This window comes from Salvia hispanica, chromosome 4 (assembly GCF_029641045.1).
Source record: "Salvia hispanica isolate PSC_SH4W2 chromosome 4, Shi_PSC_v1, whole genome shotgun sequence".
Lineage (NCBI taxonomy): Eukaryota > Viridiplantae > Streptophyta > Magnoliopsida > Lamiales > Lamiaceae > Salvia > Salvia hispanica.
This window is the reverse complement of record NC_142695.1, coordinates 54,000,607-54,014,260: the sequence shown is the minus strand read 5'-3', so window position 1 is coordinate 54,014,260 and position 13,654 is coordinate 54,000,607. Positions and strand designations below refer to the sequence as shown.

At 34.6% G+C, this 13,654-nt stretch overlaps 1 protein-coding gene and 1 pseudogene across 1 annotated transcript; both read right to left on the bottom strand.

The window, feature by feature from the left end:
* Positions 1 to 2,553: 2,553 nt before the first annotated feature.
* Positions 2,554 to 3,266, bottom strand: LOC125196363 (protein S40-1 pseudogene; annotated as a pseudogene).
* A 5,947-nt stretch (positions 3,267 to 9,213) lies between these two features.
* On the bottom strand, positions 9,214 to 13,610 carry LOC125191651 (subtilisin-like protease SBT5.6). Its single transcript, XM_048089046.2, has 9 exons — positions 13,524 to 13,610; positions 13,247 to 13,439; positions 13,001 to 13,177; positions 12,546 to 12,657; positions 11,691 to 12,252; positions 10,908 to 11,005; positions 10,475 to 10,820; positions 10,195 to 10,408; positions 9,214 to 9,928 (listed from the first exon to the last, which is right to left on the bottom strand). Exons 1-9 carry the CDS (start codon positions 13,602 to 13,604, stop codon positions 9,393 to 9,395), a joined length of 2,319 nt encoding a protein of 772 aa, XP_047945003.2. The 5' UTR covers positions 13,605 to 13,610; the 3' UTR covers positions 9,214 to 9,392.
* Positions 13,611 to 13,654: the final 44 nt, after the last annotated feature.

Sequence of the window (13,654 nt, the reverse complement as noted above, 5' to 3'; positions counted from 1 at the left end):
TAGTATAGTAGTAATATAATTCTTACAAATCAATTCATTCAAGCAATCAATAATGATATTCGAATGACTTTAACAATTTTGTGGCCACAAATTTGTCCACGGTTTCTGAAAATGGACAAGCAAATTAATTTATGAATTTTACCTGGCCTTATTAAATCCATACAAATGTTTTTCACTAAAATCACATATCCAAATCACCAAAACGACGTCATTTTGGTCATTGACATTATCCAATATTAAGCCATGTATATATGAATCAATTTGTCGGATTTTTCAATAGTAATAAATTCTAAACATATAGTACTACAAAATATATGCTTTGTACGATTAAATTTTAAAGTTTATAAAAAAAATTCAGATTTTGACCAATATTCATGATATTAGTGATTTTCTAAGTTCAAGTTAACTAAGTTTAGTTTTAAGTCTGCTACTAAATGACAAAATTAACGTAGTTGATCATATGTCGTTTTAATGCGGTTAACGAAGCAGTATTTTAAGTTTTAAGTAATTGTTTTATATTGGTACCAATGCTTCAATTATAATTAATGATCAAACATGAAGATCCAGATTCCAGAGCATATTAAAAAAATCTTGACTTACGTATTACGACTATATACTCCATAGTTGATTGTGGCAATCTATTTATGAAAGATTCAAAAGGATTTTTAAATAAAAAATCGGATAAGATTCAGTGTCGAGTTTCATTCCTAAGACCATCTCCAATCATTTATGCCAAACTCAAACTTTTTTTTGAATATACGTCAAACCAAAAAGTAGTTTTACTTCAACCATTTACACCAAATTCAAAATTTACACCATTTTTATTTTTTTATCTCACAAAATTTTTGCGATAACACCATATTTGGTTGCTTTACAGAAAACACTAATAATGGGTTTGAGTTTGGTGTATGATTGGAGAAGATTTATACACCAAAACTCATTTTTAATTTGGAGCACGGTTGGAGATGGTCTAACAACTTATTACACTAAATTAGACTTTATAATTAGTTTTTTGAATTTTATTGTTGTTTTTGTTAAATAGAAATAAATTCAAAAGTAAGTAATAGGAGTACATTTTTTTTAAATTTCAATTTTACAAATATATAGTACTATTGGTTATAAGGTACTATTACTACAATACATTTTACTTTTACAATAAATTTCTACTCCATCTAATAAAAATAACAATAAAATTCAAAAAACTAACTAATTTAGTGCAATAAGTGGTTGTTAATAAGTACGAAATTCGACTAAAGCATACAAAATCGAAATTAAAATAAAAACATAAAAGAAATTCTTGTGAAAATATTAAAATGGAAAATGGAATGAGACTTAAAAATGGACCACTATTAATGTGTAACAACCAATCACTATTCCCTCATCTAGATAAGCCACAAAATAATTATTGTCTTGACTAAATTTATTTATTAGTTTGCTACCGCGTAGAGTGATTAACCGCGTCAAATTCGGTTAATCGACTCATTATTTCTAACTAAAACATGTCAGTCTAAATTCTACTAGCACCAATAATAATATTTCCAAATTCATAGAATCCACGACTGAGCTTGTATTGTGGATGTTCGATATGACTAAATTATATAAATCTATGTAATACTCATTGACGAATGAAATAAATTAGAGTCTTATAAATATTACTGGTTTGATATATTATGCCAATATTTAATTTCGATTAACGCTATATAAAATCAATCTTGACTTATACATCTCAATCTTCCAAAAATTATTAAGCCGTTCCGTATAATTGATCATTTTTTTTGACAAAATCCGACCAAAACACACTTAATCATTTTTTACCTAAGCCGTTCCATATAATTGATCATTTTTTTTTGACAAAATCCAACCCAAACACACTTAATCATTTTTTACCTATTCTCTCCGCTTCATTTTTTACCTATTCTATCCGCTAGAGATGTGATTAAATGAAAACTCTAAATATTGCACAAACTTAAAACTATGATCTGGACCATTAAAAAATGTCAACGGATCAAAAAAAACATCAATAGGAAAATGTTAACAGAATTTCAGCGGTGGTCAGTGATTGATGCTGAGTTGATATTGTGTTGATATTGTGTTGACATTAAAATCTTGAAATTTTATACTGTATTGATATTGTATTGAAACTGTGCTGAAGCTGTATCGAGGAGTTTTGAGTTTATACAATATATAAGTTTGCATTTTATCACTACCCTCTCTCATTATTTTTTCTATTTTACTTTCAATTCACTTAATTCTTAATTCTGTGCCATATAAATTATCTCAATACTAATGTGAAAGGAATATGAAATTGATCAATTTAATTACATAGCAATTGAATAAATATAGTAAAAAATTAAATTATAAAATAAAATATTAATTATTGTAATATAGCCTAGCTGTGGGTTGCACAAAACGACAAATTTATACAGAAAAAATGAGATCTATTGTTGAATCAAAAATGGCGTAATGCCCCACCCACCCCCATTCATAGCCTAACAGAAACCTAATCTAACACCCTGGAATCTGGATCTTTCTTAACTCATAACATGCACACAATAATCACAATTCACAATTTCACATTTCCATAACATAATTAAAATATTTTCTAATTAAATCCCTTCTTTTTTTGCAAAACATTTTTCCTCTTCCATTTTCTTACAACAAACGGAGTCACACAATTTCTTGGAAATTCCGACAATCACTATAATAATTTATACTAACATCTAATTTCTGAAACATTGAAAAAATCCTTCAAAAATCGAATTTAATTAAATTAAATTCAATTTCCATCACGTTTCGAGAAAGCCGGTGAGGCGGAGAACGGAGTTACGGACTTGGCTCAAATCCCGTCCCTTGAGAGTCCTCCCGTTTCCCGTGCAAACGGAGAAGGCCATCATTTTTCCGGCCACGCGCCGCCCCACGATGACGTGCGGAGGCACCATCTCTCCGCCGTCTCCGCCGCAGTCGGCTTCCAAATCGGGATCGGAGTAGCGGAGCCACGACACTTTCTCCGGGATGCTCATCGGAACCGTCTTAATCTTCTTCCTCTTCGCCTTCTCGCTCCTCGAGCTCAGCTTGAAATCGGCGGCGGCGTCGGCGGCGGCGGCGAATTCGTCGGTGGCGTTGAAGACGACCTCGGATTCCTCGAATTCTTCCGCCATTGTAGTAATCTGAGCGGAAATTGTTTGTGAATTGAGAATTTGAGATTGAAAATGGGGAGAATTTAGGAGGGATGAATGGAGATGAAGAGGTGGGAATGTTGGGAATTGGAGTGAATTTATAGGGAAAATGAATGAATGATTGAGTGTTGAATCAGAGCAAGATCGATTTGATTGCTGGCGTCACTGTGAAGAGGTTTGAGTGCGGTCCCCGCTTTCTCGATGTTATTACTATTTCTTTTTTAAATTAATGGACAAAAAATTCATTAACTTTAGTAGTAGTAGTAAAGTTTATACTCCATATATAATTATTAGAGTATAATAAAGATAGATATAAAGTGACACTATAGAAAAGAGAACGAGAGAATATGAAAAAAACAGAAAAGAAAAAGATAAAAGAATAAGTATTAGTAATAAATTAGAAATAACTTTCTATTTTTAGTATAAGACATATTTTTTAAGGGGAGTATTTTTTTATCTCAAAATTTATATACTCCCACGAATTATTGAACTATTAACCTTTTATGATTTAGTTGTAAATCGAAATTAGAACGTTGATATGAATTGATAGCTTAACATTAATTAAAATGATGTCACGTTATAAGCATTGAAATAAAATCGTAGTGTACTAAATTAAATAATTTCATAAGTTAAATTACGGTTTATATTAAGAAAGAATCATGAGATATATAAGAGAAACGAGATGGTTTGATGCACGTAAATCCATAAGGTAATGTCAGTGCAAGAATTTGGCTAAAAATTTACAAGTGGATTTTAAACCAGATATGCAAATCTAGAATTTGGCTAAAAATTTGAAATTGATAATCTAATATCCTAAATTAGTTGCTTTTTTGATAAGTTAAAAATCTCCAACATTTGGATTGTTTATCTTAACTTGAGGCTCACGGCTTTTTGCTGTCTTTATGACTAATTCTATTGTAGATAAGGAATTATTAAATTGGTGGTAAATACAATTAATTTTGCGTAGCGTATTAATTGTTTTCTTTTTGAAGGAATTAATTGTCTTTCTTCTGTTTTATTCCTTGCGTATGCCGTACTCACATTGGTGTTAATACGTACGTATCAAGTTTTTTAGAGGGAATGTATCAAGGTATTCAAATTACCATGTTAATTAAATTTTCATACCAGTTTTAACTTTAAAATTTCAATATTAATAATGAGAGATATCGCGCGTCTAAAGTCAAATTTTGTAATTAATTCATATTATGAGTATATTTTTTACCATTACGAAGACCCAACCCAATCACACTATGGCGTACTTAAAGTCATAAAGTCTGATAGAAATTCATGGGTTCCATCTTAAAACCAATTGATTATAGGAGGAGCGTCCATGAGACTTATATACTAGTTTCAGTTTTCTCTTGACGCCGATGTGGGACAGTTCCCTCCGTCCCGCTTTAGCGAGACAATGAGTTTTAACTATTTATTATCATTTTTACAAAACGAGTGCAGAAAAGTCAATGAGACTGCTAAAGCGGGACGGAGGGAGTATATTTTAGTTTCAATTGCCAACACCCTCCCTCAAACCCTTCAAGGTGAACCTTGGAGGAGTTGGACTTTTTTGTAATCGATTGGACAATCGGCCCAATTTTTTTATTTTGATCGGTTGGACCACTTGGCCCAAATTTTTAAGTCCAGATATACTGCTGGGTCAGTCATTTTTTTGGTTTCGGCCCAGATATACTGCTGGGTCAGTTAAATTTGACCCACAGTCGGCGACCCACTCTGATACCATGATAGGAATCCATGGATTCCATCCTGAAACCAATTGGTTATAGGAGGAGGGCCCATGAGACTTATATACTAGTTTCAGTTTTCTCTTGACATTGATGTGGGATAATTATATATTATATTTTTAATTTCAATTGCCAACAAAATCAAATATATAAAGATATTAATTAATCCCTTTAGCTTTAGCAATATGCCATTTGATGCATACACACACTAATGCAAGTTTGAATGTTTATCTTCTTAATAATAATGTGTGCATTTTTTTAAAAATAAAATAAAATCCGAATAAAATGTTAACATTAGCTATATAGCTCTTTAGTTTTCTTTCTACGTTGATGTTGAATATTGTACTTTTCATTTGTCAGCGTCTTTTTTTTGAATTCTTTTCTCTTAGATGAATTTTGGAGCAGTTGAACATTTTAAGCTCAGATATAATATTAGTCAATTTTTTTCTAATATAGATATATTGCTTGATCAATTAAAATTTCAATGTATTATCGACTCGTTCGCTCCAACATAGAGTATTTAAAGTTATTTGATTTTACTTATCAACAATTAATTTGAAGTTGGAACCTCTAATTTGAAGTTGGAACCTCATAAAGTTCTAACTCACATCAAATGAATATCGCAAATGCTTATAAATATTAAGCAATAAATGTAATGCTAATAACAAGTTATTGAATTCAATTTCTAACCTAGTCTAGTAGTATTATTTTTTTAAGTATAAAGATCCATCGTCATCACTATATACAACGAGGTTATGATTGGTTGATGAGGGGGTGTGTGGGGGGGACCCTATGGACTTGAAAAAATGTTAATTTTGTGGATATGCTTTCGATGAATCATGTTAATATTTAGCCTTTGTGGAGTAATTTTGATTAGGTTAGGAAGGTAGAGACTTAGAGTACGTGTTGCAATCAATTTATGACCAATTAAGTTTGTAGAATATTTTTACCTACTAAATAGGGTATGTGTCTCGTGCATGCACACGTGTGGTTGGGCCCCTTGAAAGCTCCGTTGTAGTTCCGTTTGCGTCTACGGTTTACCGTTGAAATTAACTACGGTCAAATTTACAAAACTCCTACTATATTCGTTAGTCCAATTTTGCACAAGTTTTCACAATTCTTGGGCGTGTGTGGATGACTGGATGTAGATATTATAGATGACCAATAAGTGCTACAACATGTACCACAAGAAATCGTGGTTAGAATCGAGCTAATCCGTGGCCTTTTGTATGACTAAGACATTTATCTTTTTCGATTGACTGTAATCACCATCGGCTATTATGGCAGTAATCACTATTCAGCTATTGTAGTGCCTTTGTAGGCGTATGTTGTCTTACGAGAATAGCATTTCTCCTCGACTCGACTCATGGTCATTTTAAAAATTTAGTTTTTGCTTTTTTTTTGTTTTGATTTATTTAATTTCGGCTAAAGTATTTACCGACAGACCCGCTATTTTAATAACTATTTTAATTTATTGTAATTTTCAACAACAATATTTTAATTACAATGATATTTAAACACAAAACTGAAAATTTTTATTAGCATTAATTATTTTATCCTTTTATTAGAAAAAAGTACTATGAAAAAGAGAAAGAGCGATGGAATCTAAACCATGCCTCCAGCTGTCAAGCCACGTGTTCCTAATATTTCTACTAACACATCTACACAAGTTTTTTCGCCTCCCTTTTCTACCGAATTATTTAATGATCATTATCCATAAATTAAATTTAATGTCACTGTTTTACTGGATAATACTAACGTAGTTACGTAGATAAGTCTTATACTAGTGGATATATCATATATGCATTATAAATTTATAACGAATCCCCCAAGCAAACGACAAAATGTTTTACGTTTTGGTCCTTCTCTCTTTTGCTTTTTTTTTTTTTCTTTTTCCAGAATTAATCATTACGTTGACATTAAAATACTGTATATATGTGTTGATTCAAACTTCAATGAGCTTGATTAAGCTAGAAGAAATTGGAAGTTTTAGGACGCAATTTCAATGCTAAAATTGTGATAAATTTTAACTAGAATATGGCAACCAAATATTCCATGCAGTTTTTTGATTCTCAACTGATCAAGTACTACTATATTAATTTAATACATACACTTAAAATGATAGTACTAAAACTAAACAACTTAAATTTCCCAACTTAGAAATTTTACTTGTAGGGATTTTAAAATTACATTGAACTAACTAGAATTTAATTAAGTGATAGTATATGAATTTGCTTGAGAGAAAAACTATTCGAAACAGTGTAAAGATAAGAATGAAAATATGAAAAACAAAATGCAGAATCTATGTTTTGTGATGGAGGAGTTCCGATTGAAGAATCTATGTTTTGCTTTTAGAGGAAAATGACAGCGCATAACCAGTCATTTCATGGCATTTGTAATTTAGCAAGTTATATTTCACCTTCAAATTAAATAAATCTGCCTTATCAACAACTTTCTCATCTCCTTCAACTATGTCCGCTCAAATTAACACAAACACTACTTTCAATTCAATCCATCAATGGAGGATGTTACTTGTGTGGTTTTGTACTCTAGCAATGACATGACCTTCCTTTGGCATGGCCCCTCACATTCTAACAAACTAGGAGTAATAATGATATCACACCATGATATTTTTCACATTTGGAATCTTGCATGCTATGGTTTCATAATGAGCTCGTGGGGCGTACAGAATGAAAAAAATCATCATCGGCATCAAATATTACTAATAGCTGATGACAAACGAAGAATGAAGATGGAACACAACTTTAACGTTGGGGTAAAATTGTCACACCTTAAAATCGGCAGCAACTCCAAAGGACAATTTGTCAATATGCATATATTCACCCCAAAATCATGTGATATTTTCGGGTGTTGAAAATTTAGCCTTAATATTAAAATGTCAATTTATCAACAATTTTTTTTTTGTTCATAGGCATCTCTTAAGTTGTGAAAGAAATTAATTAAGCAATATTTCTCAAGAAAGTATCAAAGTGTTACTCAATTGAAATAGCTATAGCTATATATGTTACGTGAACATGGCAAACATGGCTCCACTAACAGATTAGCCACGACTTTAGAGGTCCCGAAAACTAGTATAGGTAAATCATTACCCTAAAAGCTAGTACTAGTACTAGTACTACTACTAATATTATTGGATGAAAACAACATTTTAAAAAAGAAAATATAATTCACTAGACATGTCTTTTTCGTTCTTTATTTCTTGTGTCCCAAATTGACTGATTTTTCGTCTTTTACAATTTCTATGTTCTTTCAAGTTAAATTAAATATTTTGTTATTTTTAATAGTTGAAATTAATGAATTATCATTTTTTTCAGTGGAAAATGATAGCCTTTATAGGACAAATAGTGTAGAGGACCATTGACACAATATTTTCGAGTAAAATAAACAGAAAGTATTAATTATGATTGAAAATGCCATTTCTTTTCTTTATTTTCAAAGAAAACGACAACCATACAAGATATTTATAATGCCAGTAAATGTATTTCACACCTAAAAAAATCAAAATGAAACTCTATAATTGATTAAGAGTTCAATCTCATCTAACTAACAAATGATAGATTAACAATTTTCATTTTATTCAAAGGTACACCATACATGTATAATTTTTGAAGAACTTACTATTATATCAATTGCTTGTTAGGATTTGAAACACAACTAAATTATTGCACAACAGAGTAATTAATTACAAAAAAAGTACTACTAGTATTCAATTCAATCCATTTGAATATCTTAAACCCAAATCTAATAAATTGTAATGGACAGAGCTGCTAAAGCCCAATCCAAAAAGCCCAATCGATATAAAAATCTTGCCTAGCCCAGATAAGCAAATGACATGTTGTTTTTCTGGTTAATCTCGCAATTTTAAAAATAAATCAACTTTGACATTGTCTTCAATTCTCTCATACACTCAGATTTTTTGAGAGATTATATATGATGTAATAAATACTATGTGTACAAAATGTTTGACTACTTAAATGATACTACGATGCAACAGGCATAAAATACTATGTGGGCAAAATGTCCAACTACTTGAACGATGTCGGTTATTACACCTAGTTCGTCATTACGACAGCGCTTGATATACATAGTCAGTCATGTCTTTAATATTTACACACGTATATATGTCACATCAATAAGTTAAGACACGAAGTGTTGAAATTTTTTACCATGAAACAACTAAGAAAATTTCAGTATATCATAATATATCGGCCATTTTTAAATTGTAGGATTGACTAGTAATCGTCCAAATATGATATTACGAGGCACACTATAAAGTGAAGTTTAATGCAAATGAAAAAGTATCTAACCCCAACGCTACAAGTGTTAACTTGGAACAATTTCCTACACATGATTTCTCGATTCATATAATTTATAGTAAAATTATCCCTGTTTTCATTTGATACAATATGTATAGTACTATTATTTAGGCTAAAGTGGAGAGTAAATAAGATTAATCTGATCAGTTGGTTACTGCAATCGGACTTCTTACTTGATGAATTCCATCACTCCAAGCAAACGAACCGAAACCATACACTTTCTCGACGGCGCCACCGCCAGCTGTAACCGTAATATTGAACCTCTGCTTTTCCCCCACCTCGCTGAATCTCAGCACCGTCGGCGAGATCTCCACCGTATAACCCGGCGGCTCATTGATCGCCACCGTGTACGTCGACCTAGCGGGCCCCACATTCGTGACGACTCTCGCCACCTTCATCCGTCCGTCCTCCAAATCGTCGATCGCCAGCGACGGATAGTTGAAATGGCTCGCCGAAGGCACGTCGTCGTCGTCGTCGTCGGGGCAATGGAAGGACGGGTCGAGCCGATTGCCGCTGCTGGCGCAGAGGAAGAGAAGGTAGTCTGCGTAAGAGGCATCGTAGACGAGCCCCGGATCAGCAGCCAGGGAAGGCTGGATATGTCCGGCTCCATATTCGAAGGGGTTCGAAGGATTCCCTTGCTCATTTGTTATGCTTCTGCCTTGGTTGTTGGTCGGCTTTGCTGTAACAAATCGGACCAGTAAGTGAACCAATGAAGCTATACATTATAATTATAGACTTATTAGTGTCTAATTGGTTGGACTAGTCTAACCAATATATACATTATAATTATTAATTTATTCATGCTATGCTTGAATTCACTTGGGCCAATTGAAAAAAAAAATCAATTGGGCTCATTAGTGATCAATACGATCTGATTTTTAAAACACTGGTTTAACTAGAAAAATATTTAAGATCGATGTGAAATTAATTTAGATACACACATACCAGTTGTGATGAGGGCGGATCTTATGGCGGCGCTACTCCAACCGGGGTGCACCGCCCTAAGAAGTGCGGCGGCAGCAGAAACATGGGGGCACGACATGGACGTCCCAGAAAGGAATTGGTATTTAACGACTCTTTTGTCAGCCGGGACGTTCAACGGGGATGCTGCCTCGCTCCATGCTGCTAGTATATTGAGTCCCGGTGCAGTAACATCCGGCTGCAAAATTAAATTTTAACTAACCCATCGATATAGCTGAACTAAACACACAAAAAAATGACTGACCTTAAGAATATTAGGCTCGACGCGACTGGGGCCTCTAGAGGTAAAGGGAGCCATGAATGGAGCCGGCTTTGTGCCGGATATAGTCTCGATCGGCGTTAACGTAACCGTTGCAGCTTTATTGGACCCGGTGTAGTTATGAACCGTTTGTATTTCGTTAGAGAGAATGGTTGTTGATGGAATCATATAAGACCGGCCTATAACTCCCATTCCTTCGTAGGGGTTTCCGAGCACAGCCGCGGCGCCGCCTGCTCGGGCCACCTCTAGGGTTTCGAAAGTGGCTCCATTCCGGCAGAAGACGGCTTTTCCACTCACGAGATCCGGTGAAAGCGTGCCTTTCATGCATAACCTAGTTTTTAATGTAAAAGTAATGAAATAAAGTGAAAAATGTATAGCCTAAATTTAACTATATTATGCGTGTATATATTGATCGAACCCATTATTTTCACTTGTGGTGGAGCCTGGAATTTCCACATCTGCTGCATAAACGAGAGGATATGTCCCAGCCTCATCAAATGGAGTGATTGATTGGCCCTGTTTTCATTAATGAAATTTTAAAACCCCATCATTAGTTTGTTAGTATTCCAAAAGCACATGCAAAACTTCAATTAGTATTAATTCCTATAAATTTTGTCACATTTTTCTATTTTCGTCCGTCCCACCAAATTTGTCACGTTTCACTTTGTACCATCTTTGGTAGTGGACCACATATTCCACTAACTCATCCTCACTCACATTTTATTGTAAAATTAATAGGAGTATATAAAAATACGACTCACTCTCTACTGACTTTTTTAACTCACTTTCCATTACATTTTTGAAAACTCATGCTCCAATCAAAATGTGACAAAATTTATGAGATAGATGGAGTATAAAATAATTACTAGTACAACTTATAATAACTATACCAAAAGACATTCACACTCTATTATTCATACGCTTCAATTGCATGGAGCATGCCTATAAGGTCACATTTTGCAATTTTGGTGACTTTCACGAAGTAAAGTTTTTATTTTCATTTTAAATAGGAGGGCTCGACACTCTATTAAATCATTTCTCACCTCAATTATGAAACTGACATTTAGAAATTAAATTCACGTTCTACTGACTTATTCTATTAATTTTCCTTTAGATTTTTAAACACGTGTTAAAATGAGATTTTAAATCATAGGCGGACGAGGGAACACCAAACCTCAATTAAAATTGCTAGTATACGAACCTCCAAAGCGACGCCGTTTCCAAGGATGACAGGCGACGAAAATACGCGGTCGATGCTACTCGCACCAACGGTGATGACCCACGGGGCAACGTTCGTCACGGTGGACGGACCCGGGCCGGAGTTCCCGGCGCTGCAAACCACCACAATATTCCGTTTCAAAGCATACAGCGCTCCAATGGCAATCCCATCTCTCTCGTATGGAATGCTGGTACTCCTCCCCATCGAAACGCTGAGCACTTGAACGCCGTCAGCGATGGCGTCATCGAAGGCCGCGATCAAGTCGTCGTCGAAGCACGCATTCGCTTCCGCCATGCTCGCCCCGGGAACCGGCCAGCACACTTTGTAGACGGCCAGGCGCACGAGCGGGGCACCCCCGCTCGCCGTGCCGCTGCCAATGCCGCCGATCGCGGCGGCATTGGGGACCCTCCTGCCGCCAACAATTGATGCAGCGTGGGTCCCATGGCCGGCCATGTCCCTAGGCGATCTGAAGTCGAATTTCGGGTCGACCGGGCCGTAGGCTGCCTCGTACCCTTTTAGGTAGTAGCGAGCCCCTACTATTTTCCTGGTGTATGTATTACAAAATTCATTATTCAAAATTTGAATGACAAATCATTACTCCTTCGGTCACACAAAGTTTGTCCCAGTTTGACTTGGCACGAATTCAAAGAAATTGTTTGACTTTGTATTAAATGGAAGTGCGTAGTGCAATAAGGGTCCCACATTGAGGAGATTGAGGGGTGTATTTAATGTCTATTTTTGATAGAGTTCAAGTGGGTCAAACTTTGTGGAACGAATGAAAATGGTAAAATGGGACAAACTTTGTTGAGCGAAGGTAGTTTTTTTTTTATTTAGTACCTATTGCAGTTGGATGAATTAAATTGGGCACCACTTTGACAAGATCCTTTCCAATATGATGGAATAGGTCCCATATCTGTGTCACTGAAACTCTCTGAATCTGGCCATATTCCTAGAATATTTAGGATTCCAAATTAGGTTAGTGTCATTTTTTATGTACTGTACTAGAAAAAAATAGATGAAAGACACTACAAGTAAGGAGACTATTTTAATCCTTTGCTTTTTTAGATTTTTTTTAAGGCATTCTTCATTTTGGTTGGATGCAACCCAACGAACTTTTCCTTACGTCTTAAAAAAACAAAAGATTAGACAAAGTTTCCAAATGTGTCCACAACACACTTTTTGCTTTGTCCAAAATTTTGATCAATTTTCCAACGCATGCAATTACGTAATTAATTTGATGTCCTTAGAGGATGTTTTTTTTCTTAGAGTACAAATAAAGAAAAAACGAATACCGGTGTCGATTACTCCTACAGTGACATTTTGGCCATATCCCGCTTTCTTCAGCAGCTCCTCTCCGTTAGCCATCGAAGCATCCCAGTTAGCCTCGAGCAAGCTAATGAAATCCCACGATCTGGTCGTGTGAAGCCTCGATGGCTGGCTACGGAACACTGAAATCACTCCATCCATCTCTGCCCAACACATTCAAAATCCAATTCATTCAAATATATACATCGATGCATGAAGCAGCATATAGTCACCTGACAGTGCATCAGCCTGTTGAGAAGTGAGAAAAGCCGAAAAGCCATTAATCGCGTTCTTGTAACTGTAAATAATGGAGGCTGCAGCTTCCTCTCGCGAAGACTTGACAGAATGCAGATACGAATGGTGTATGTTTTCGATTTCTTCAAGTGTCTTAAGCCCACTATGCTCTCCGAGGTACACTACGTATACCTGGTTTTAACATATTACAACATTTAATCAAATAGAAGAAATTACAATATGTGTATGTAAAAGTTGCAAAGAGGTAAAATCAACCTGGTGTTGAGCAGATAAAGCTGAGATTTGGAGGAGAAGAAGAAAAAGGGAAAATAAGAGAGATGTTGGATGGTTATACATTATGCCTGAAATGATGTGTTGCTGTTTCAGTTTGTTTGATCAGCTTATAA

What these genes read in the sequence shown, in the direction of transcription:
- LOC125191651 (XM_048089046.2), bottom strand. Translation starts at nt 13,604, where the DNA reads ATGTATAACCATCCAACATCTCTCTTATTTTCCCTTTTTCTTCTTCTC. An exon ending in CTTTATCTGCTCAACACCAG is followed by an intron (nt 13,440 to 13,523) that starts GTTGATTTTACC and finishes TGTTAAAACCAG; the next exon opens with GTATACGTAGTGTACCTCGG. An exon ending in ATCCGCCCTCATCACAACTG is followed by an intron (nt 9,929 to 10,194) that starts GTATGTGTGTAT and finishes GATTTGTTACAG; the next exon opens with CAAAGCCGACCAACAACCAA.